This window comes from Strix aluco, chromosome 9, assembly GCF_031877795.1.
Source record: "Strix aluco isolate bStrAlu1 chromosome 9, bStrAlu1.hap1, whole genome shotgun sequence".
In the NCBI taxonomy this organism is placed as follows: Eukaryota; Metazoa; Chordata; class Aves; order Strigiformes; family Strigidae; genus Strix; species Strix aluco.
This window is the reverse complement of record NC_133939.1, coordinates 12246377-12272660: the sequence shown is the minus strand read 5'-3', so window position 1 is coordinate 12272660 and position 26284 is coordinate 12246377. Positions and strand designations below refer to the sequence as shown.

At 39.6% G+C, this 26284-nt stretch overlaps 1 protein-coding gene across 5 annotated transcripts in view; it reads right to left on the bottom strand.

The window, feature by feature from the left end:
* Positions 1-23172, bottom strand: part of NYAP2 (neuronal tyrosine-phosphorylated phosphoinositide-3-kinase adaptor 2) — a 144789-nt gene extending 121617 nt beyond the window's left edge. For 2 of the 5 annotated variants that reach the window (XM_074833714.1, XM_074833715.1), the window contains exons 1-2: positions 22386-23172; positions 15497-15739 (exon numbers count right to left, since the gene is read on the bottom strand). In XM_074833714.1, the coding sequence (XP_074689815.1) occupies positions 15497-15702 (206 nt within the window). In that variant the 5' untranslated portion in view covers positions 15703-15739; positions 22386-23172. Of the gene's footprint in view, positions 1-99; positions 310-15496; positions 15740-22385 lie in introns of those variants that run through there. The other 3 variants (XM_074833717.1, XM_074833718.1, XM_074833716.1) reach the window with 3 other exon arrangements.
* Between the last annotated feature and the right edge of the window lie 3112 nt (positions 23173-26284).

Genomic DNA, 26284 nt, shown 5'->3' with positions numbered 1-26284 from the left:
CAAAACAGAAAACACACAAGGGAAAGAGCCTTCTGCATAAGTCATTCCAAAAATTTCAGTATCAAAGACATTTGGTTCCTTTCTTAGATTTTAACTTACATTATCTCCATATTGCAACATGAGGGTGGAGAGCTGGTGATTACAGATAGCAAAATTGGAAACTGTGTAGGAAATGCTGTGTGCCAAAGAAACAGCAAAGTACACATAGCATCACCTTATTCTCAGTGTCAACATCATCACTACAGTGTTTATCCCAGTCTTTTAGAAAGTACATTACAATATGAGGTCTACAATAAATATGCAGTTCTGATGACCTTGCCATTAAAGAGAAAGACTGAAAAGAGCTTTTTCCTCCCCCTTATTTGCATGAAAGGTTGAAAATAACCAACCTCCCTTTCTGCTTTATGTCACTGCATTTCATTTGCTCTCAAAGAACACCCCAAAGTGATTCTGAAAAATGAAAAAGAGAAAAAAGTTAGGAGATTTAGATTGCTGTACAAAGAGGAGGAAAAGTTTCAGATTCAATTCTTCTTCATCTTGACAATTGTGCATCTAGAAGTTGAAATAGGTAAAGGAATATTATTTAAATGACACTATTTTTGTCCTGGTATGTTTAGTGGGGAGTAGGAAAGAAAATTATCACAAAAATAAAAAAGAAAAAAAAAAAGGAAAAGAAAGTTGCAGCAAACCCCTTCATGGAATGGCATCTCCTCACTCTTAGGGTTTTCTGCATCCAGACACAGCATGTGGGTGTTAGTGTTGCAGTCAAAATAGATCACCCAGCAACAAAGCTTTACCCTCCTAGACTTTGCTGGCAGAGACTCAGCTCCTTTTCTTAAGGCAGCATGCCATTTTGTTTACATTATACATGGGAGCCAACAGCAGATCATTGGGACCCTATGGAGAAAAGAAGCAACCACCAGAAAGCCCTTGCTGAGCTCCTGTGGCCTAGGAGACAGCTTTCCAGAGCAGTCAGCAGTGTCGGGGCACAACTGGGACTTAAACCTTTGGCTGCCCAATGCTGATTTCCACTGTTGGATTGCTACCAGTGGAAGTTAAAGAACGATCGTCTGTGAAACAGGCCAATGTGCCTGCAACTCTGTTGTTTCTGTGCAGTCTTCAAAAGATGTTTCATCAGAACTTAACAAAGACTCCTTCTGCAGCCACAAGGATCAGAGAATGAGCTAGGACATTGAGGGGCTGATACCATCTCCCTAAAAGTCTGGTGTGCTTCCCTGAAGAGATGGCTAGGAGGTGAGAGGTTACCTGCATCTATGTAAAAAGGGTTTAGCAGGTAAAGTTGTTCTGGGACAATTTTTCTGGGAAAGTGACCTGCAGTTTGGCTATGTTGAAGCTTGATGAAAACATCTACTTTCATCTGTCCTGATGAACTTCAGTGAAAGAAGGATTCACAGTCCTCACTGGGGCAAGGTACAGAGGCCAAAGAGCACACTCCAGGACAACCCTCTGCCCCAACCTTCCCAGAGCAACATCCCACAAAACAGTAATGCACCTGTATGGACATATGTTAGCATGACGATGTCAGAGCTACTGACTGAGTACCAATTCAGATTTGAGTTTACTATTAAGCCAGTCAGAAGTGCTTATTCCTTTAGTACTGTGGTGAGTTCTTCAATTTTACAGCTAGTGTTTCACATTAGCTAAAAATGAATCTTTATTTCCATTAAAGAAAAAGCAATAGAAGATATTACCATTCCGAAAACAGAGGGAGAAACCTCTACTTTTCTCTTTTTACTGCCTGTACTTAATTTACCAGATGCACGCCCTTAAAACCAAGAAAATTAATAGCTTAGGATGGCATAAATCTTATACTGTCTACATAATTGTCACAGTGACACAGAGAAATGTAAACTTCATTGTGGCACAAACTTAGTTTGCACCCAAAATAAATTGTAGTACTTATCGCAAAGTGCAAGCACAACACAAAATATTTTGGAAAAAAGAAACATAAAATAAGTCAATGACTCAACGCTGGTCAACCTGAAATTAACATCAGCATACATCAATAAAGGAATCATAATGCAGGAACGCTGAACATTGCTACTATTAAAGTAAGAATGTGTCATTTTCAAGAAAGCATAGCTGTAAGTCTTTTACTAAAAAAATTGCATGTTTCTATAAATTTCATTTTTTCACATTTTCTGAAATATCAGTTAAAATACATGCAATGTATGTAGATTTCAGGAGTGAAAGGGAAATGAAGATAACAGATATTATACATTTAGAGAAAACCAGAGGTCAAACTTAAAGCTCTCAAGTAATTTTCATATGCTCTTTTTAAAACTGCATTTGACAACAAAATGCATTCAGTTTATTTTGTGCATAGCTTAGAATTCAGGGCAGTCCACAGCTCTCGCCCTTCTAAGTGTTTGGGAATGGTAAACAAATTGGCAGATAATTACATTCTGTCTCTTAGCAACCTTAACTGTCTTGCAATGAAGTTACTGGGCTTTTTTTTCTGATGTATTCTGGTAATGACATTATTTCCACAAATTTTAGACCCAGTCTGACAAACCCCCTTTGTATAGAACCTCCTGGATCAGCCCATCATTAAATGACAGCAAAGATCAGCTAGTGAAAGCTACCATCTTGTTTATAATCTCTTGGGAAGACAATTCACAATAAACATATACTGAGGACAAACAAATGACTAAGTAGGAAGAAGCTAGTCAAAATATTTTGTCATGAGCCTAAATAGCCTTTTCCACTGCCGTAACTGCAAACAAACACAATATAGAAACCTGTGGCTTAAATACAAACCTTTAGATAGCAAAACTCTTATTTAACTGAAGAAATTAAACTTGAAATTCTGGAATAGAGGAGAGGTTTGGGCCAGTTTTTCAGAAAGAATTTAATTTTGGTATTCTCTTTTGAAACTGCAATCCCACTTGTAGGCATGAAAGAATTCTGAAAAGCTGGTTCTTTGACTGCACACAAAAGAGGAAATATTGCTGCCACTACTGCACTTCGGCAAATCTAGCACAAGGGAGCCATAGCAGACTGCTAGGAGCAGTTGTCAAAATCTTCACTACATTTCAGTGGAGTGGGCAGGGCCTTTGTTCAGTGTCTTCCTAGGAAATAAATGATCCTTAAGTTCTCTTTCCCTCTTAATAATATCAGAGCAGATATTAATAAAAAAGTAGTTAAAGATGCTGAAAAAACAGTAGTGTTAAATATAATTAAACAGTAACCTAAAATACCTTACCCTGGCAAAAGAGTTTTTATTACACATCATCTTAAAATGTCTCCTACTCAATCACTGATTTTGCATTAGAATCCTTGTAAAATCACTGGCAGAGATGCATGAATACACACTTCAGAAGAAAGCACCATTCTTATCTGTGTCCCTAATAACAAACATAATACTGCTTCTATGTTTAATGGTCAATTTATGTACAAGTACCTCTCTAAATTAATTCCCAAAGCAGGTTATTGTTCCTTTACCACAGATCATCTCCAAAATGGTAACCAAACAATAAACTCATTTGAAACAGAACACCCGGAACCAGCAGTCTCTCAGTGAATAGTGTTAATTGTAAATATTTCCACCTTGACTGATTACTTGGGAAATGAAGATGAATATCTGACAGACTGGAACCGGACATTGAAAATAGATTTTCCTTAAGTTCAAAAGCAAGACCATAAATCACAAAAATTATTAATTTCAGCACATGGACCTGAAAGTTGGTGTCTCTATAACTCTTGGTAAATTGCATCTGCACAGCAGACAAAGGAGACTAAATAACTTAAGGGGTTTTTGAGGGCAATTACTAATTAAGACTAATACAGTCTTTTCACAATGTTTTGTTGCTCTGCAGTGTTGTTCTCCATTTTAGTCAGGCACCTGGCAATATATCTGGGCTCAAATGAAGTGCTTGCCACAAAACCCTCAGGTTCCAACTAGATGAGAAGGAAAACCCATGCTACTTCAGTCAGGCATCTGATAGAGGAAAGGCAAACAGGACAGGAAAGAGATTCCTTCCCATTGTGTGCCATTTTGGTAAAGAATCAGTTTTCCATCAGCTCCTCTTTGAGTGTGCTCTTCCTCAATAACAGTGCCAATGGGCAGCAGAGATGACACCAGCAGCAGCAGACACTGCTCCTGCCCTTTAGCAATGGAATGGGGGAAAGCCTGTATTTCTGCTCTTCTCCTTTCCTTCGGGGACAGTAAGGTGGAGACAGACATACTTGCTCAACTCTAGCCCCTCTTAACTTCTCTTTGCTCACCAGCACTCATTCTGTTGAGGTTGCAGCCCCTCAGATTTGCTAATCTAGTGCCATGCATAACTTCTCTTAAACAAGCAAAGTTAGGAAAAACTTGTATCAGGCCACATTTTGCTGGGTGAGGAGTTGGAGATCATTATCATTAGGTCTAAGAGGAAGTACATTAAGTAGCAAGGAGCAAAGGTGTTTTCAAGCAAATGTTTTGGGAATGCTTTGTTGATACTGTAATGGATGAGAGGTTTTTTGCTCTGTCCTCATATACTCTCCTGAAAACTAGTAAAAGCCCACAGGATGTGAGAGCAGAAAATGTGCCCAGAAAAGCAATATGTTGTGCACTCAGCTGCACCAAAGACCCCCTTAATTTCTAATTAAAAAATGATAAACACTATTTATCTTCACACATAGATTTTTTTTTTCCCAAGTGAAAGAAGAAAACACTTATAAGCAGAGTCTTGTCAACCTTCATCCATTTTTTAAAAACTCAACACAGTATCTAAGAGGAGAGGAAGGAACTCAGGCAAGATGGTGCTGATGAAAACACTATGATGCTCAAATACAGTTTCCCTTTAAAAAGCTGCCAGAGCTAGAGCAGTCACATGGCAAAATGGTGTGTGTCTGGGTCTGTGCATGCCTGTTTAATAAGCCATGAAGCTCTTTGGCTGAACTAGTGTGTGTCATGTGATACAGGGGTTGCCATGGCAAGTACATATACAGCTCTTGATCTGCTTCATCACAGACGTAGCAGAATTCAGATTAACAATGCAGGAATGTGATTTCCTAGGAAAAAAAGCTGCACTTTGCTTAGCCTAACAGTTCGTATGTAAAGCAGAAACAATTTAAATAAAGTCCTGAAATAATTTCTGATACTACAGAACAAACAACCTTCAAGCAAAAAATTAGAGGGAGCCTAGACATGAAGAGTGAGTACCCAAGCCTCAGCAATTACATAAAAGCAGGCAGACTTCAGTGCAATTGGAATTTTTAATAAAAGTTAGCCCTTTGTCTCCATGCTTTTTGTAGAAGTCCTTGAAAAGGGTTAACCTGTATTGAAAAGACAATTGATTCTCTCAGTGTTTCCTTCCAGCAAGAAAACCAAATAAAAATTAAATTTGAGTTAAAGCCAAATGGATTCCCCCCACCACTACACACTGGCTTCCAAACTCTTCCCATCACTTACATGGGGCTGGTCTCAAAACCTACAGCACTGTTCATGCCTCTATTTACTACCAACTCAGGGCATCTGGAAGTGCAGAGCTCTCCCAGCACATAAAGAACAAGATGTTGCTTTTGTTCTTTCCCTCTACTAAAAGATACTGTGTTGGGGCTTCATGGGTTAATTTCAGATCCTTCTCTTTAACCTTATGCTTCTTACTCCACTTACATTCTCCATGCCCCCATACACAGCTCACTTCCACTGTACATCATAGGTTTTTCTCCAGTAGCAATACAAGGGAAAATCTCCATTGCAAATCACTTGCTGATTTAAAGGAATCGGAATAGTAAAATACAAAGTGATGCTCCAGGATTTTCTCTCCATTGGAGTGGGCTGCATTTAGCATTGATTGTTATTATTTTTAATTGTATGTCCATAAAATTGAAGACCTGCATCACTATTGATCCAATCAAGATGCTTCTCCCATAACAGAATTGCATAACAAGGTTATATGGATTTTTACTGAAACTACCTTGAATCTCTCTGTTTATGGAAGATGAATATTGGATTCATCTAATATATTACTATTACTACACTAAAATATTGGATGCAGTTTCAAGACGCAAATAACTGATTTTGTTGTGCTACTTGGTTTTGTTTATGACAAAATTGCTGACATCTCTCTCAAGTTCATCTGATTACCAAAAATTAGAAAAATTAGATCACTAGTCAGAGCTCCTACTAATACGATTTTGGTGTTAGCAGGCTAATTTTTAATTAGCCTCTTTGTTTACTTATTCAGACTTGCACATGGTAGAGGGCTGCAGGATTGTCTCATGTTGAGGTTACAAAACTGAGCATAAGATAAATAACTTCTTGCATTCCCCAATACCTCTTTTCAGCCCTGAGCTTTCTGCAGACAGCAGGAATTTGCTTCTCCATAGCTGCATGCAGAGAAGCAAAACAAACTTTACGTTTAATTATAGAAGATTATTCTCTAGATGGGCTACATTTTTAAACAATCTCTTTTGCAATACTAAAGGACTCAGCAGTTTCCTTTTGTCTTTAAAGATTCAATTAAAAGTATGTTTCAGAAATTAAATTACAGCATGAAATTAGCTAAGGGTATGAAATACTGCATTTGCCCTAGCATTCAGGGAAAGGCTGTACAAAGCAATTCACTTAATGGCTCCTAACATGTGATCTCAACTTAATAACTAAAGTGCCCTCAGCTAGCAGAGGATCTACTGGTGAGATACACCCTATATAATCCACCAAAAGGAGAACGGATTAAACTCAGGTAAATTTTATTAATTTATGGTAAACCCTACAGTTACGCTCATTTTTGATCTTTTAAAATGTTACACTCTTGTCAAGTAACACGCTTTTTGGCAGGAATATTTCTGTGGGGTTTAGGTGGCTGTGGCCTTCTCAATCTTGACACGTTCCAGAAGCGTCTGCCAGTGTCTTTTGAAAACGTTTGTTTCTAGCTTCCAGAAAGTACTGCTGGATGTAATTCATCACAACCACTGGGGATATACTTCAGTTTATTCTTTGCTGTACTAATATGGGGAAGGAAACGAGCAGTCCCCTAGCTTTTCAGCTGTCCCTTTAGTCACCTGTTGGGTACAATTTCAGCTCATGCTGTGAGCTGTCTTTGTGCTGCATGCGTGTATTGGGTTAGTGTTTCACAGGAATCTAATTTCCATTTGGGGTCCTTGGGTAGTGTGCAATAAAAAATAAAATAAAAAACAATTGCACTTATGACTGCTTTCTGTGGAACCAAACCAGCTCACTTTGCTCATTCCCAGGCTCCCAGCAGCCCGGACAGGGAGCTGCAGCATTCGCCCCAGCAGCGCAGGGGCACTGTCAGCCCCCAGCTAAGCCGGGCTCTCCCCACGTCAGCTCCGCCGCAGCCTCCCAGCACAAGGGATGGCTGCTGGCTCTATATTGTTGATAAAGACCCTTTGCTGAGAACACATTCCACACAGTGGGGGTTTTTTTGGTTGGTTGGTTTTGTGTTTTGGGGTTTTTTTTAATGTTTTTAGACTGACTTCACTTAGGATTACAAGTCAAATTAGAGTGGAAAGCCAGAAGGAAAAATAAAGGGAGTCTCAAATTAACTATAAAAGCTACAGCTAGTAATGTCTCTGCAATCCATTTTTCTCTAATCTCTCCTTACTCCCATTATAATCCAATCACATAAAAATGTAATCAGTGCACATGCACATTCCTGTTTTCATAAAAATTTTAGCCACTGATCTAGTGTAACTCGGCAACAAGATGCCCATCACCAGATTCTTTTGTGGCAGAAGTGGTCTGTGCTGACATTCTCTGCTTTCAGGGGTATACCCAAGAGCAGACTCTCCTCTTTGGGCTAAGAAAATAAATATCCCAATTAAATTACTGAGCATCATACTATGTTTGTGCTTTCCTGTGGAGGAAAATAAATAAAAGCATGCCTGTCAGAAGGGTGCTGAGAAAGAACATGCAAAGGGAACAAATGCCTGCCAGCTGGGTGGGGCATAAAATAATCTTTGCTATTATTAACAGCAGCCAAATACAGCTGTGATTTATTGCCCTGGAAAGTGAAATGCACTAAGCTGTTTCACTCAAAGAACATGTTTGTTTTTCTTTAACTTTATGAACAGGTATTGTTAAATGATGGATTTTCCTGAAGGCACAGAAAGATTCACTCATATTATTCTAATGCCAGCAGAGACCTTCAGTTCTGCTTGGTTCTCAGACCATTGCTGTGTGTTCCCAGTGTTTATTTGAGATGGTTTTGGCAGAGTTTCCAAAGTGTATGTGGCTGAATGTGCATGCACATTGAGGAGTGTGGCTAGCTGCATTTTTGCCACTTATGGGTCATGAGACTACTTTCTGCATGTCTTCTATACAAGTATATGTCCTTCAGGTTTTAATATGAATTCTTAATTCAGATCACAGGCAATTACAACATTTGTCAGGTGTCAGTGAACTTCAGTATGGAGCACTTTTTAGTTACTGGAAGCCTTGAACCAGAACAGATCAATGCTTCAATTTTGCCAGCAGTCCTGGGCTGGACTTTAATAATGTTACAAGGCATATTAATTGTGCTGTTTTACTGAATATATTTCTCCATTAATGAAGTCCATCCTAGATTAGTTAAAAAGACTATCTAGGCAAGCTTAAAAACCGTCTTCCTTTTCTTTAATCCAGTCTTCACAATAAGAGTGTTTGTTTATTTCTGCTCTACTCTATGCAATTTCATAATATACTTGACATTTTCCAAACAAATGCAAAGCTTTGACTATAAATAGCAGCACCATCAGAACGCTAGAGAGTTGTGCAAAATACCTACTTCCCCACAGGTCTACGTGCATCTCTGTCTTGCTAAGAGGGGCTTTTTGGTTAGAGGCAATGCTGGATAATTGTAACTACCAGGTTAAAATTACAATCCCACATCCTATGGTTAAATAGTAATAAAGAAATAGTGAGAAAAAAAAAAAAAACTAGAAATAAAAGTTGAATGGGAATGAATGACTAAAAACTGGACATTAAGATCCATACGCCCCCCAGGATCTCTCAGCAATGGTATGCCAAGGACTGTCTCCCAGCAGTACAACAGACCTCCTCCAGAATGACTCAGGCTGCCGAGGAGGCACCAGCCTGTAGGTTGTATGCGAACACACGCCCAGATGGAACTGGAGCAAGGCCAGTTCACTCGCTTACACAGGTGGTCAGACAGCCTGCAAATACCAATAGCATGAAGCCACTCAAACTGGATTTTAATAAGAAAAGGGGTCTGTAACCCCTTCTGAAGTCTTCTGGGGTCTCTATGACCCCACACTTCTAATTATGCTTTTAAATATAGTCAAAGAATCTAAGCAAAAATGCATCCACTTACATAGTGGGCCAGTATATGTGTGAGCAATTTGTGAAGGGGAAGAGATCATATAATTTCCATGAAAAAGAGTAAAAGTTGTAGGCAGGAGCCCTAAAATCATGGAAGATTTATTGAAAAATAACATCAAGATTTAGATACCAAACTGATAATGATTTCTGCTTTATTTCCTTGGTACTTGAGATTACCAAGCAGGCTATCAGCCTCTATGGTAAATTTTAAATGACATTTGTTGCATGACTGTCCTAAAATAAAACTTCTTGGAATAACAGCAACATAATATAGTTTGCATTGTGTCTGTTGTTTATTTTGTGTGGCAATAATACAGGCGGCCATATGGATATGAGCATTTGGAAGGGAGGATTTGTTGGCTAGATCATCACATCTGTTTACTTATAAATGCAACAAAAATACGTTTGGAGGTCACTGACTGAACAACCATTTTACTTTTTCTTGATGAAAAAAAGCTGTCAGTGCTACTCTTTCTACATCAACCCAACTTCAAATGAGACCCTTTGACATTTTCACAAGAAAAGGTTTTGAAATCATACTAAAATTAGTCTCTATCACACCTCGTCAGCCACTTCTACCATAAAGGTGATATCACAGCAATAGTTTAATCTAGGATGAAATGAGTATGCAACATGTCCAGGAGGAAGATAAAGAAAACAACCAGTTAAGATTCCTCATAACACATACCCTTTTTGCTAAAGGAGCACATACCACTGACCTCATAACCAAACATCACATTCACTAAGTGAACTCAGATTTTAATTAAAAAAAACCCAAACAAAACAAACCCAAAATCACAAAAAACCCACATTGACACACCAAACCAATAACAACAGGTTCACAAGTTTGTAATTTATAACATCTCAATAATGTGCTTCCAGGTATTTCAATCAAGTCCCCTGCCATGATCCAAAATATTTATTGTATTTCTTTCACCTTTTTCTTGAGGTCTGGCTGTAAGCATGTTGTAATCTAGCAAGCGTAAGTATTCCTGCAAATTCAGAAATGTGTAGTTCACTACATAAAAATTCAACTACAGACAAATGAAGAAACAGAACTTTAAGCATTCTTTTACCTAAAGTATTTTTCTGATTTCAAGACATTATTATAAACAGTAAGTTCATAACGCAAGTATTTTACTTAGGTCATTTTTGATTCTGGTAGAAATCTTTTGGGAGAAACACCTCAGCATGTCCATATACTCTAAGACTGCACACATTTTCTCAGCTGAACAGAGCTTTTGGCAGTGAATAATCCCATGCATAGAAATATTTTTATATTTGCTTGCTGTTGCCCACACTTGATAACACTTAACTTTGAGCTGAAGGACACATAATTTATGTCTTGATCAGAAAGGAACCTAAGGACAGGAACTACAGAAAACTACAGACAGATAATACCTGAATTCAATTACTTCCACAACCTTAAAAAAAAAAAAAAAAAAAATAGAGCAAGAGGAAAATATGATCTTACTTTTGCCAATGGGTTAGTCTTCAACATTTGATTCGCCAAAGGAAGGAGAGGTTAGGATGACAGCTGTTCATTACAATCCCTTCTTTATTACAAGAGCTTAACTCCGCGGCTGGCCCATTTCTGCTAGCTTTAGCACAGAACAGTCCTCCTAAAAGCTCCTCCTCTTGACAGCATCTGTCTGGACACTTCCCTCAACAAGCAGAAACAAGGCTTTCCACAGAGCCATTTAGGTGCTGGGAATGAGCTACAAGTAAGGGAAACCATTAGAAGTAGAAATAAATATTTTGATGGCTAAGTCCAGGATTTGTCAGATAGATAGAAATTCATGCCCACTAACACCATCAGCTTTATACCAAAGCAGTCACACCTTCATAGTGTTACAAATCAAAATGATGACTTCCCCAACAGAAACAGTAGCTTGAATGACACCTGAAAACTAGAAGCCAGAACTTTGAAAGCATTCATCTCCTATGAAAGTGTACAACCCCAGCCACTCCCTATCATTAATGCAACATGTCTCAGCCTTCAGAGGAGGAGGAGTGTTCATTAGTTGCTTCTTACCAAGATTTTTCATTTATACAATTTAAAAAAAAGCACTGGTGAAGTACCCACACAAGACTATGTATAATAGATATAAAGTATCTAAATATATGTATTTCAATTATGGATGAGTCAGAAAGCAACTGCTCATTCTAACAGATGCCCTATGAAAACTCAAAATACTCACCTTTTCCCTGGCACCCGTAACAGCTGAGGCAAATCTACCTTCTGTTCCCAGAAACGCTGCCTAGGGCAGATATTGTATCATGGCAAATGTACATCTCGCAGTACTGCAACTTTATTGCCACTGAAAATGATACTGCTTCATAACTTTATTTGCAATTTATAAGCTCTATGGGCAATATGCCAGTATGTTCTCTTGGTCTGGACACTGCTGCCTGAAGAGACAATGATCAGGTAATGAGACCAGATGAATAAAAGATGGAAGAAAAAAGGTCTGAAAATTAGGCCCAAAATATAAATACTCACATATTTATTGTTGCTTACTCTCAGCTACTCATCAGCACATTAACCTTATTTTCTCTGCATGATCACTAAGTACCATACTAAAATTAGGTCAGAAATTCAGATCAGATCAGCTGACTCAGCCCAGCAAGATCAGACAAAGACTAGTTGCCTTTTTTTCCAGTCCAATATGATGTGCGTTATCCCCTGCAATGTACAATAGATCCATACATTTTCCCCACAGTTAACCTATCAGAACCTCACATGATGAGATAGCAATTGCACTGAAGGTATATCAGTGCTTCTGAAGAAACACAACACAACATATCCTTAGGAAGGCAAAACATACAATCAAACGGCTTTTTTTTTTTAGGTCATTTTTCAGATCTTGTTTCCCAACTGCTCAGACTAATGCATTTCAATGAACTTTTAAGTCATTCAGCATGGTTACGAGATGATTTAGGTAAATAACAGCTGCTTCCAAACAGTGCTGTATGTGAATACCACCCCTTTATTGGATAATAAATTACTCATCATTATGTTGTTAATGTACATGATCAGCCTTCTTCTAAAAGAGACCATCTGAACGCTAAAATTGAATAGCTTCTCAAAAATTCAATAATCAGACTATTAAGTAATGTTCAGTAGGTGCCAAAGACCTATAGCTGCTTTATTTTGATTCCCACAAGCAAAAGGAGAGTGTTTGCTGGAACCCCCTCTCCTGCTCAAAATCTACCTGCAGTTAATCACAGGGGATGGCTCCCTTGTTGCCAAGGAGATTGTTTTCAGCTGTTGGTAGTCTCCAGACTGGTAGCACTGTTCTCACTGCACATGTGCACCACTTGCTATCTAGGCCATACTATCAGGAATTAGGGATAATATAACTACCCACTAAGATAAGGTAAAGACATAAGGAAGATAGTACAGAGCAAAGAAGAAATCAATGATCCTACTTTACCTTTCCTAACTGCTGTGTTTCAACAGAAAACATGGTCTTGGGTGAGTCTCTGGAGGTTACTACAGGGAGCAGACTCAATTGCAATCAGCCTAAGTCACTTCAGACACCATGGTTCCTTTAGTCAAATCAGATGTTCTCCCTTGGTCTACCACTGCTTTTAGTTTTCCTAATCAAGTGTTGATCACAAATATCTCATCTTTCCAAGTTTACAGAGGAAAAAGACAGACTCAAAGACAGCATTTTCCAAGATTTCCTAAGGTGTTTTTCCTACTTTGTTTCCTCAGACAGATATCATTTACTCCCTCAATGTTACTGAGATAAGCCAAGCGGGGAAGGAGTAGAGGGGACCGCCGCAAGCGTGGTTTCCCCTAAAAGAGCACTATATTCAAGAAATGTTGATGCCTCCAATCCACACACATATACATGCTGTTTCTCTGATAAACCCACTATATTGCTGCTAATCATCCTTGTGTCTTCTTACTGTATCTGGGGAGCAGAGCGCTGTTCTCAGTGATCTCAGTTTAGCACGAGCAAGCTAAATGCTTTGGTTCAGCCCTAAATCATCTGCACTTATCCAGAGCTCTTCATCAAATCACTTTGCCAAAATCAATAAATAAAACCACACAAACCAACCACAAGGTAGGAAATACTGTTACCACCATTCAAATTAGGTAGAGAACCTTGGCTAGAGGAGTATAAAGAACCAGGTAGGTCCACAGTTTACACTCTCATGCCCCAAGAAACTTATTCATAACAAAACCTGTTCTGGCACTTAGTGACCTTCATAGTCACACATACCAAGGTGCATGTAAACAGATTAGCCAGAGCACAGCCTAATTAGCTGTCAACTCTGAACACTATATTCTAAATACATCTGTATACATTGAGAGTTTAACATAGCTTATCATCAAATGAAGAAGTTGTCACAAGGACTGGGGAATTTATTTTTCCAGCCAATTCTAAATTAATGAAATAGTGAAGTTTCAATAATTTCAAAATAGCTGCAAATTTGATTTTTTTTCCCCCTCAGTGGAGAAGAGCCTGCAATGTAAGATGAGAAAGTACTCTTCATTTCACTACTTTAAAACAGCAATTTATTGACTAGAACTTTTGTATGCGCTCACTTTGCAGGTGAGACAGATTCAAATTCTTCCTCTGCTTAATGTAACTAGAACTTAACTTCCCTCTTCATCATATTAAGAAATATTTTGAGGTGGGTCCCCCTACCCTTTCATCCTGGAAATTTTGCAGTTTATGTAGCTACTCAGTAATCAAGAGAGAGACATGAACACTAAACAAAGATGGCAAGAATGAAACCAAATGTATATCCAGCATAAATCAAAAACAAAACAAAAAAACCCTCCTGCATTAATCTAGTGCAAGAAAAAACATTTTCTCTCATGAAGTTCTGCATAGTATATAGCTCCTGCTACAAGTAACCTATGCCTTTGACTCCCAAATAGTTTGAATCCCCCTAAAGATCACCCAAAAGTTGAACTGACAAGAGAACAGTCCGGAAGGCAGCAAAATACACATTGCATGGGCTCCCATTATTCACCTTACTTTCACGTTATTCTTATCATCCCAACCAAATTTGTGACAATTGAAAAAGTTCTACTTCCTTGAACATAAAGCAGACAGAAATTTGCTTTATGTTGCTGCTTCTCCTCCTCTGTCAAACTGTATGTGATGCTCTTTCCCTTTTAACATTCCATCAAAATTACCAGACTACCGAGGCATTGCTGGAACATTCACAGCACAGCATGTCTGTTATACGTAGATGTACAGTACCCAAGACATAACATAAAATTTAATCAGACTGAAATTCAGAAGATTCATGCTGGGGGGAAAAAATTCAAAGGACCTCCTATCAGTTTGTGCTCAAGCAATCCATTTGCATATAAAAGTTTAGCATTTGGACAGATGATTTACCTGTATTACACCATTTGTCCCTCTCCTCAAGAAAATGCAAATTTTTCATATGCAAATGTGCATGTAATAAATATTTATATCTATCACATTCAACCTTCTTTTCCTCTCCAAGAGGCTACAGAGATTTCATTGCTATCCACTGGCATAAGAGGCCAGGTCATGTGAGTGCTCCTCTCATTAACTGTCAATTAAAATCAATGGAATTGTTCAAGAAGAGCCATTATAGGGTTCTGCCCATCAGGGGCTTGATCCATTTTCCTTTAAAAAAATGACTGCAATATTTTTACTGACTTCAGAGCATGCAAAATGGTGAGAAAATAATAAATAACAGACATATTTTTTTGTAAAACCTCAGACAACAATTAAAGAGCTTTGAAAATTTACCAGATTTAAAACATCAACTCAAGGAGGGTCCACTTTGACCTGCGAGGCTGTCCCTGTCTTGCCAGAGCTCAACACACAAATATATCTTTCCACAAAGCACACACTGTCCATCTAAAAGCATCTAAAAGTGGATGAGGACCTATTTTCCACCAGATCTGCATCTCCTATTCCAAACACCTACACTTATTGTTACAAATCACAAATGCTCAAACTGAATACATTTGGATGAGAATATTCTCTTCCATTGAGGGAGGTAGAACCATTCAGTATTACGTCTACATAATGCACATGCAATTGGCAGCCTGACATGGGCCAATGGTCTATACTGCTTTTACCAGCATGCTGCTTAGAAATCAACTGGTCTACACATATTTACCGTATCTGAGACCAAAGCCCTCACTGTTCATTCACTCTGCCAGACCACTCATCTTTTTATCAAAATATTTACCGTTTTATTGCTTCTTCTTGTTTTCGGCGTTTTTCACTCTTTTCTTTCAAGTAAGCCAGGTTTGTTTCATTCCTCATGCGATCATTCTCTCGAGCAATGTCTGATGCATTCTGTATAACCAAGCCATCATAGGCCTTCATCCCCATATCTTCAATATACTGGAGAAAAGCGCCCAAAGTGACCTCCTCCTGATTAGAACTCATCATCTTGCAGGAGATAATGAACAAAGGAAAGCAACGTTTCCTGCAGGTTGAAAAACACATAATACCTTAATCAGTAGGAAAATAGCTTATGGTTTATGACAGCGAGATTGTGTCAATTGTAATTAACATCTCTGTAAGAGACAATTTTTTAGACTTTCTCCTGTCTAAAGGATAAACAAAGCAATTCAGAACACAGAACAACATTACTCGAGACAAGAGGAGATTAAAAACCAAGAGTGTCTTCTTCCAAGCAATGCAGATCTGTCCAGTTATACATTGTTCAAATCCCAAAAAGGTTTTCTCCCACCCCATCCCTTTTTCTAATACCCTTCAGATGCAACAACACTGACCTCCCTGAATCTCAGTTTGAATTGGACTAAAAAGGCTTCCATCCCAGGACAACAGGTCCTTTTTGCAGTTTAGATAAAGCTGCACCAGAGAAGATCACCAGATAAAATTCCTATTCTGCAGGATATTCTAAAGTTCAGGTGAAAAATACTGTTCCATTTTTTGGTACAAAAAAGTTCAAAATTTTCTTCAGGTTCAAAATCTGGAAAGAAATATTGTGAAATACTTTCCTATATTTCTTAGTACCATAGATATGAGCCCATAAGCCCTGGTCATCTCTTCCACAACAGCTTGTTAGCTTGAAGCTCCATGAACAGACAAGAAATTCCAGCTGAGCTGGGACCTTCAGAACTCAAAAGCCCTTGAATTCTCCAAGCTTCCATATTTCTTCCACAGGTAGGACAGACACCTGGGTTTACAGCACCTCTAGCTATGCAGCATAGAGCACAGAGACACTTAGATCCCTAGGTCACTCCTGGCTCAATGGCAGGCAGCCTAAAAGCTCTCAGAAAGGCCCCAAAGGTTTTCCACTCAGCAGCAGACACCCTGGCAGTTGCAAGAACTCTGGTGTATACACACATCAGTAAATACTACAGTGACTGAAGGCAAGGTATAATTTCAAGAAACATACTGGCTATCTAAATTCTATACAACTGGATTAACTACTTATTAAACAAGTAAAATAGAACTTTAAGAAAACAGAATTGTGTCATCTTCTTACTTTAAATACTGATTACCTTTAAGACATTACCATCTTGAGTGGCATGATCCTCACACAGCCCTGTGAGGGGGGTCCTCATCTTACAAGTGAGGCATCGATGCAGAGAGTGACTGAGTGACATGCTGGCAGACCTGGCAGCTAGGCTCAGCTCTCTAAGGCATGTTTGCTTCTTCACTACTACAGCATTCCTCCCTTCCCCGAAGGAGGATGGTGTGACTTCTCGGAATCAGCCTGAGAACCATGCCAGCACTGCAACTAGAAGTGATCTTATCAAATAGGCAACGAGTATCCTGTCTGCACATAGATTTTAGGGGCAGAGTCCCTCTGTAATCAGCAACAAAAATCTTTCCTGCATTTCTTAATACACTGCCATATTTCTAATCTTTATTACACTGCCCGACAAGAAAAACCCTGATCAGGGTTGGCACTCATTCTAAAAAAGAAAAAAAAAAAAAAGAATAAATTAAAAGCTCTTATAGATTCTAGCAATCCACTCTGGGCCTTCAGGCACAGCCCTGAACATGAGAACAAAATGCTTTTACATCCATGGAGTAAGTAATCTGCATGGCATGAAAAGAGAGATATTTTTCCACCCTTTAATTTTTTTTCCTGTTTTTGATCACTTGAAACAGTAATAGCAACAAGCAGTTGGTTTCAGGCAGTTAATACTTAAAAAGCACACCAATAATTTTTTTCCCTTGTTCTCTGTGTCTCTATATCAAAATTATCTGTACAATGGTAACCTGACTGTTAAAATCATGAAGATTCAGAGGATGCAAAGGGTCTGCTCCTATCACCTCATCCACCTCCCAAGACAACCTTTTCTATCAATTAAGCCTGAAACATGATCATAAGGCTGATGGTCAGGGTCACTAAATTGTTCTTAAAGTATTTTCAGGCATGGATATAGGTATTTCCTGCTAATCCCTACAGGGTAAAACCAGTGAAGGAGATCTTAGTGCAGCCCAATATGCATGCATGCAATTTCACCCAGCTTCCATGTTGGAAGTGGCTACAACTCCACTGAGTTGGAATACGTGTTGAGCCGGTCTATATATTCAGTGTAAGTGTCACAGTATCTGCAAAGGAGTAAACTGCAAAGCTGACAATGAGCCAAACAGACTATCAGCGTTACTGATGCTTCAGTAAACATCATTTTAGACCATCTTCTAACCTTTCTGATTAAGAAGAGTAAGTCCAGATACCATAGCCCCTTTCTGGGAGTCTGTCTACAACATGAAGCCTACCTGATTAAAAACAATGCTAACAGCATAGACAGCTCTAAGTCCACTGTCTCTGAACTTCTCAAATAGTGTCTGCTTTTTGATGGTTAAAGTCTGGGCCATTTCACCAGTAGATGGCTATTTCACTGTATTTTCCATTTTGGACTTCTAGTGAAGCCTAGTTTCTAGTTTCTCCATATGTTGAATTAAATTCAGATAAAACTGTACAACAGAGAAACCCCACCCTAGCAACCTTAATGGCAGTTTTGCCATTGATTTCTCCAGTGACCAGATTTTACTCCTGAAATACAATATGAAATTTTATACTGAAGATAACTTCAGCAGGCTTTCAATAAATGCAGTTCTGTTCCATTTTTCCCCGAGACATACAGAACTTGATCTGCTTTACACTCATTTATGACAACAATACTGCTTTTTTTTTTCCCCTCATTGTTTCCCTTTCTTTTTGGAGGTCAAAAATGAGCTGACGCTTAAGGATATGCTGAATCTCATTTTATTATGATATTTATTTTTCATACCAGAGGATAAAGTCACTCCAATTGAAAAAAAGACTAAAATAAAAAAGCCTTTGTTCTGCTGCCTGCACTGACCAGATGCTTCATATACTGGTTTATCACTGATGTTTTCTATTACTAAACTCATTCAGAATGACAAAAATTCACACAATAGTTAATAAATAGATCCAGATATATCCTTTGTACTAACAGGGGTCCAATCCTGCAACAGTACTGAGCAACTGTAGCTACTGAACTCCTCCTGTGACTGTTGATGCTTGCATGCTTGTGACACCAAATTCAGTTTGGGGTACTCCTGGAGGATGTTGGGGGACTCCCAGGTATTTCAAAACCTTGAAGCAGCTCTTATGGTGCTAACTCTGGAAAACATCTATGCAAGTAGCAAGCATCTTCTGCATCAAAACCTGTGTATCTCCCGCATGCATGGTATTTTACAGTTTCATTGCGTTTACTAATATTGGACAGTTGTGTATGCTACGCTTAAACAGGGAATAAAAATGCAAACAGCTGGGGCAAAAAGCTTAACTAATTGCTGTAAACATTTTTACACTATAAGTATTCCTTGCACAGCACACTAGGACCAATTTTTATATACATGTAGTATTAATGCCACTTCAGAGATACTCTGTTACCTTAATAAATGGGCTTTATAACTGCAATAGGCTGCAACCAATATATGTGGGCCATTGAGTCCCATGCATTGCTTGCTTGTCACCCTCCTTGGAAAAAATCAGTGGAGATCAATGGTCAACTTTTAATCAAAGGTTTTGCCAACTGGCAGTAAAAAAAAACAAAAAAAAAACAAAAGAAAAACAAAAAACCAACACAACAGTAAGCAATTCCTAGCCAGGGCAGATACAAGTACAAGCAAGTGTTCTGTTTGAGTACATTTATATTTGATTAAAAATATGTAAATGCAAGTTGTTAAATAAGTAATGTAAGCTGTAGGTGAGGCACCACCATTTCAGTACCCCTAACATGCATGCTGTGGTCAAGTATTTTGTCAGCTGGTAACAAGGACCATACAGATTCACTTGTGTATTTGCAATCAAATTGATTTTATTCAGTGCATTTTGTTTTCTGGACAATGGAAAATTGTAACTAGGAGTTGCTCTGTTTGGGAAATTCTTTTGACACTCCTTTCTCTTCCCCTTCTCATTGTGAAGGAGCAGGAGACAGCTGGGAGGAGGAAAAGCCCTGGATTTCAGCTATTGAAGTCAACACACTGAGAACTTACCAGAAATTGATTGGAGGAACTTTGTTGTGAGTGTTCAGTGAACAAAAACATCTTTGGAAATTCACTTGAGTGCAAGGACACAAAGGAGTTCAAGGTGTTCGCTTTGCCTCTTAAAGGTCAAACTAACACTAAGTGAAACGTCACTGAGAAAAAAAACCCAACGATCATGCTCACTGGCACCTGCCCCTCCAGGCATCCCCAAATCAGAGGGACATTGGCAAAGGAGCACAGAGCAGCTCACACTGTTGTGGTCCATGCAGTCAGCTGTCAGCATAGGAGGAGTAAAGCAAGCAAGATATTTTTCTTTTTTATTTCCCTGCCAGTGCATCTGGTTTACTGGCAAGGGCAAGCAGTCCCCTTACTGGTTTCCCTAGAAATATTTATATAACTAATTCAAGATCTTTGTATTGATTCAGACACAATTTCTATGGGAGTATAACGCATTGTGCTTCACAAGATTGTTGCATACCTTACTTCGAATTTAAATATTTGCTCTGATGCCTAACATAGAGCATTCTTGGTCCAAATCACCTCCTTTTCATATGATCAGTATGCAAAAAATTGAATTCAGAATATGAAGAGTAATCGACCCGATATCACAGTATCAAGGCAGTGCTATATGTTAATATTCAGACATGCAGTTCTCCCTCTTATTCACATGAGGATCCCCAAAATACCAGTTGATTTTCAGTATGCTTGACAGCCATAAACTGCAGCTGTGCTGTATTGAAAATTGGCAACGCTGACATTAAACTGAAGGAGCTTTTTGAAGTAACGACAAAGGCACTGATTGCCTTCTTCCAAACCAGAGGGATTTTTTTTTTTTTTTTTTTTTTTCAATTTTAACACAGCCTGGAAACACAAGAGTGGGGTTGCCCAAAGTCCTGAGTCCAACCTCTAATTTATAAAGGTCTACCCACCCCTTCAGTCCTGCCTGTCTCCCTTCCAGATACTGCCTCCTCTCTTTGAGAACACATCTGCTTTCACATTACCTGTCAACTCCCTCCACTAAATGCAGTGTGTCAGAAGGATTCTGCACACATCAAGGATGCCAATCAGCCATTCAACCCTAGAGTTTGAGCTGTTGCATTCTAGTTGCTTGTAAGGCAGCAAGAGCAAAGTAGACAGACTAGCCATACCCAATTTTCACAAACTGCTGACAACAGCAGCAGTAATCAAAAATACTTTCACTGCAATGAAGAAAAATTCAGTGATGGAAAAATATGGTAGAGACTACTTTGCAGAACTCTGTCTCTTATCATAACTGTGCTTTATACCAAGTGAGCTTTGAAATACCCAAACAGTTGAATGTGATGAGACTAATTGTTAAGACATGCTTTTTAGAATTGCATTCCCTTCTCATTCTTAACAACAAGCTGGCATTATTGTTTTCACACACAATGATGTATTAAATTCTAATGTCAAAGGGGAAAGAGCTTCTGAAATATGTTGCAAGTTTCCTGCTATATATCCTTTGACAACTTTTTATGCAGATATTTAAAGAAAAAGAACCTCTATACTCATTTGGAAGTACAATATATACTTTGTATTTTGACTGGGATTACAGATTATATACCTTGTCCTCATTACACCGCACAGCATGAGCTCTAGCACCTGGGTGAAATCACTGAAGCTAAGTAGTGCTAAACCCTTCACTTAAAGAGGTTAAAAGTGGATCCTTCAGTAGAATGAGAATGCTACTGCATGGGTTTAAAGAAATAGTCCATTTCTATAGACATCCCACCCTTCATAAGGTAAAGCTATGCTCCCTGTAGTTTTTAAGAACTGAAAAAAATACCCCAATCCTCTAATTTTGGCTTCCTTGCTAGTGCCTTTTGAAAAGGGAAAAGGTCTTTGCTAACAATGACTCCTCTATGACTCCAGAATGTAAAGATCTGTTGTTTACTTTGCAATACAGCAACACTTTTATCACTTTTGCCCCTGAGGAAAATAATGCTTCCTCCTAGCCACATGGACGTTGGACAATTACAAGTCTAGATTCAGAATGGCCAGCACTTAAAATGTCATAATTGTAATTCTCATCCCAATATTATGCAGAAGACTTATGAACAACAAGAAGAAATACAACCACACAACACACAGACATATACACACACATTCTGTATGCAAACAGGACTGAATCTGAACTCAGAAAAAAAGAATAAGCTTCTTTCTGATGTATTTTTTTCCTCCTCCTCCTTAAGAAAATGAAATGGAGATTTCACTATCGCCAACATCATGTTAAGATGCTGTAAAATATTAATGGGGCAGCAGGTCTGATAAGTAACTAACATAGATGTTAGAAATTATTTCAATTAATTAATCAGAAAATAGCAAAGAATGTTTTCAATTATTCAACAGTGCTTTTTACAAACAAAAACAATCCAGCTGCAAAATGTCTCTATTACAAGCACAATCAACATGTGAAGTACACAAAAACAGTCAGATAGACTTCAGCTTTTAGTTTAGCAATGGCTTAATTAATACCTAAAAATGCATGCAACTTCATCATTATGCATTCTGACTACTCATTATTTCATTTTGCAATATTATTTTTTTCATTCTAATTATCACCATATTTTATTAGCATGCTCATATAATGTATTAAAATACATACGTACCAAGATTTAAGTCCACGGGGACTGCTAAGTGCAATAATCAAAGGTGACTTTTGCCTGTAAAAGCCCTTTCCTGTGGTTATCTCAGTGCAGTCGGAAGGGATATTTCAGCACCATAAGAAACAGATTTGCAGTTAGGCTCAGTTTTTTCTTCAGTTAAAGTGCATTAAATCTTGTTGGCAAAATTGCCCAGATTGTAGTATTCGGCATCACTAGAAGTCAGTGTGTTACGTTACAGATCTTCTTAACATACGATTAAAATGGCATGGAAAGTTTGGCTTTTAAAAAATGCAGTGGCAAGAGAAGACAGGTGCTTGCTTCTTTAAATCCACATTCAGAGAAGAGAGGGTACAGATAATGGGAGGGTATAAACAACACCCTGCTTTGAGGTCCAGCAGAGAAGAAACTGGATGATTTTTACCCACTTTACAACACAGAAGATTACAGCACCATCATATGCACTAACACAGAGATTTCTAAGGTGCCTCATTTGAATATGTTCTGTGGAGACAAAAAGAATGGAATATAAGGAATAGAAGACATCCTATCCAAATGGCTTCTTGCAGCAGGAAAGACGCTCGCTCTCGCATTGCCACTTAGATACAGAAGGTCTGAGGCAGTCTAGCTGGTGGCATCGTCTCTCTCTCTCCCCCGTGACTACAGGCAGGCTTGCTCTCTCCAGCTGCCTTAGTCTGTTGATGCTGCTGCTGCTGCTGTCGATTAATCAGGGATTCTCAAACAAAGAGCAAGCCTACCTTCGGGTGCCAGCGGGACTGCGGGGCTCGGCTCCTGCTGCGCTCCGGCTGCCCCGGCCCCCCGCGCAGCCGGCATCCCAGCACCTCGGACAGCTCCCCCGCGCCGGGCCCATGGGAGGGGCGGGAGCGGCGGCGGGAGCGGCGGGGGCGCGCCGGGGGTGGCGGCGGGGGCGCGCCGGGGGCGGCGGGAGCGGCGGCGCCGCCTGGCCACGCACCGGCCTCGCTCTTACCGCCACTGCACGGAAGTCTGATTAGCAAGTGATCCAGTGGAAAAAAAAAAAAAAATCTGCATGAACAGCACCGTACATCACATTTAGTCTATAGGTAGGAAAGAATAGGAAACAACGCCCTTCCCCCCTCCCTCTCTCTTCCCAAGAAGGACATTGTTCTTCCACGGAGAATGTGTAAGTTGACCTTTAGCCCGTGTTATGGCTCAAGGAGATGAGCAGCCACTTAAAAGGAACATCTAAGCCTCAGTTTGATACCCCACATTGATGTATCTTTTGCACTCACCCTCACTGCAAAGCAGTGCAAGGCACACAATTACTGCTGACGCAGATCAGGCTGCTGCTGCTTGGGCGAAGCGGGGAGGAGCTTCTTAACCTCCTCAAAACAACCTCCCACCACCTGCTCCCATTGCACGGAACAAAACTGCTGCTCAGACAGAATGTGCCTGACACGCCAGCTTACTTATATTGGTATGTGCACTCTGGAAAGTGGCCTTCTGTCTGAAATGCATTCAGGGTGAAACTGCACAGTTTTATGCTCATACAGAATTTGTGAATGTAATGGTTTGGAAGAAGACATTTCCTTTCTTCTCAACTGGATCTATCTGTGTTATAGCTCCTCCTCGCAGAATATGTGTGGGTTTGCTTTCTCTCCCCCAAACCTGCAGCCTGGACACAAAGCAAAAGAATTCACTCCCTGCGCAAAAGCCAGTAAAAGGGGAAATGTCTCAATGGGCACAGAATGCGCTACCCCACCATTAAATGCCATTTCATTTTTCCCCTTAAGTTACAGGCATATTTTTCTCTTGCATAAATCTTGATTGATGTTACAAGAACAGCTGAATTTATTTCTCAAAGTAATAACAGAAATTATGGTCACAGAATAAAGTCCTTTCAAAGGATGTTCACGTGAAAAGCAGTGCTAGTACACTGATAAGACCTCACCTAAGGCACACAGAACTTCCTGCAGATTTACTACTCCAACTGAAATATCAATATTACCTCACATTCAAGAGCACTCAAGGTTGCCACTGACACACATTGCAAAACATGGTGACCTCCTTCACACAGCAGTGGCCAATACTAACATTGGAACCCTAGCCTGAGAAAAGCCTGCTCCTGAAACTCTCTCACATTCACTAGTAACTCACTCACTGCTCACTGTAATTGTGTGTGCCCCAGCACACCTCTTGCAACCCTGGGAAATGGGGCAGTGAAGCTTCCACGTCACATCTCCAATAGACCATTTCAAAAGGATGCTTTAAGAAGGGTTACAAAGACAGAAGAACAGGGTTTGAAGATACAAAGGGGTTTTCTTTTTGTCAGGGAAAGAGATCTGGAAAGGAAGTACCAAGGGGGGGGGTAGAAGAACTGGAGGCAGCTCTGGAAGGAGAGAGTTCTTCCCCTAGCCCAGAGGCTAGCCTGCAGCTCTGCTTCTGATCTTTTCTTCCTTGAAGGATACCTTAAGAAGAGCTGTGACTGTGCGGTAATTGGGGAATTCTTTCATTTTCATCAGCTGGAGATTCCTGTCACATAATAGCCTCTTATTTCCAATACTCCTCCAGAATTTCAGACCTTCCCTATCTTTGCCCCAAGTCATGCACCAAAACCAGAGAAATTGCCCAGTCAGATTTCTTTCCATGTTACTTTAACAAAGATACCACTGTAAAGTCATTACAACTTCATAAGCAATTTGAAGAACTACAAATTTTAATCCACAAGCGTGAAACACTTGGCTATGTCTTCACCACATGGTTCATCTCAGTAATTGAACTAACCCAGATAGAATCATCTTCCGGACTACAGATATTATTGCAGCTTTTGGCATTTTCCACATCTCATTATTCATGCACCAAGGTTCCTGGGGGCCATATCTCCATCAGTTATGGAAGGAAATGTCCATTTTTCCTTCCAGTAGCACTGTGGGGAAGGATAGTGGGGGAATATCATGACCTCTGCAAGGCTGGCAGTTCCATTCCTGGTTAAAGCACAGAAAAGTCTCATCTGCCTCCACAGCCGGATAGCACCAACCCAGGAAAAAGCACCTACAGAATCAGTCATGGGACTGTCTGCGTGGATGGCAGAAGAACTGGATCAAAACTCAGGTCACCTCTTTTGTAGGTTTCTTCCAAGTTTCCTACAGAACAGTGCTATGATTATCTTTAAACATGTTTAATGACAACGTTAATGAAGCTGTAACTGGCTTTCACTCCTTAGTTATAGAAGAGGTCTAATCAGTACAAATATATGCACCCCCACAAATTACTAGCTGTGTTTTCATGTTGCAGAGGTCTGCACCTGGCTTCCTGGTTTCCAGACAGCTAGTGGTGGAGAGTCATTCCTCACAGTAGCTGCCAATTCGCTCTCCCCAACTCCTTTGCTCCACATCCTGCCTGGAGGTTATAACCACACAGAATTCTGCCACACGTAGATTATTTGTGTTCGCTTTGAATTTCTTTAAATAAAGTGCAAGGCTTCATTACATAGCACATGGATGAACAAATTTTGTTTATATATGTGTATGTAGACATGCACACACATATACCAATGGAGACGGGGACATGTCACTTTGGCCTGTGGCTGCATTTGCACACTAAGAAAAGAGAAGATGAACAATTTGCTGTGGAAATGCACACTGGCAGCTAACTACTCGGCCTTACAATCCTTGCAGGATACAGCATGGCCAGATATGGGCTATGCTAAGTAGGCTGGAAGCACACACTAGATACTAGGGAGAAGGCAGACCTCTGCAGGAGGCTTCTTTGCCAAGGGGATGACAAGCCTTTTCAGGCTCAGACACAAGTGGATTTGCAAGGCCTGAAGAGACAGGCAGGAGAGACAAAGGGCTTTCAAGAGGAAGAGAATATTCATTTAAGATGCTAACTGGCCACTTAGTGACTGAGAAAGACTGTCTGCGTTC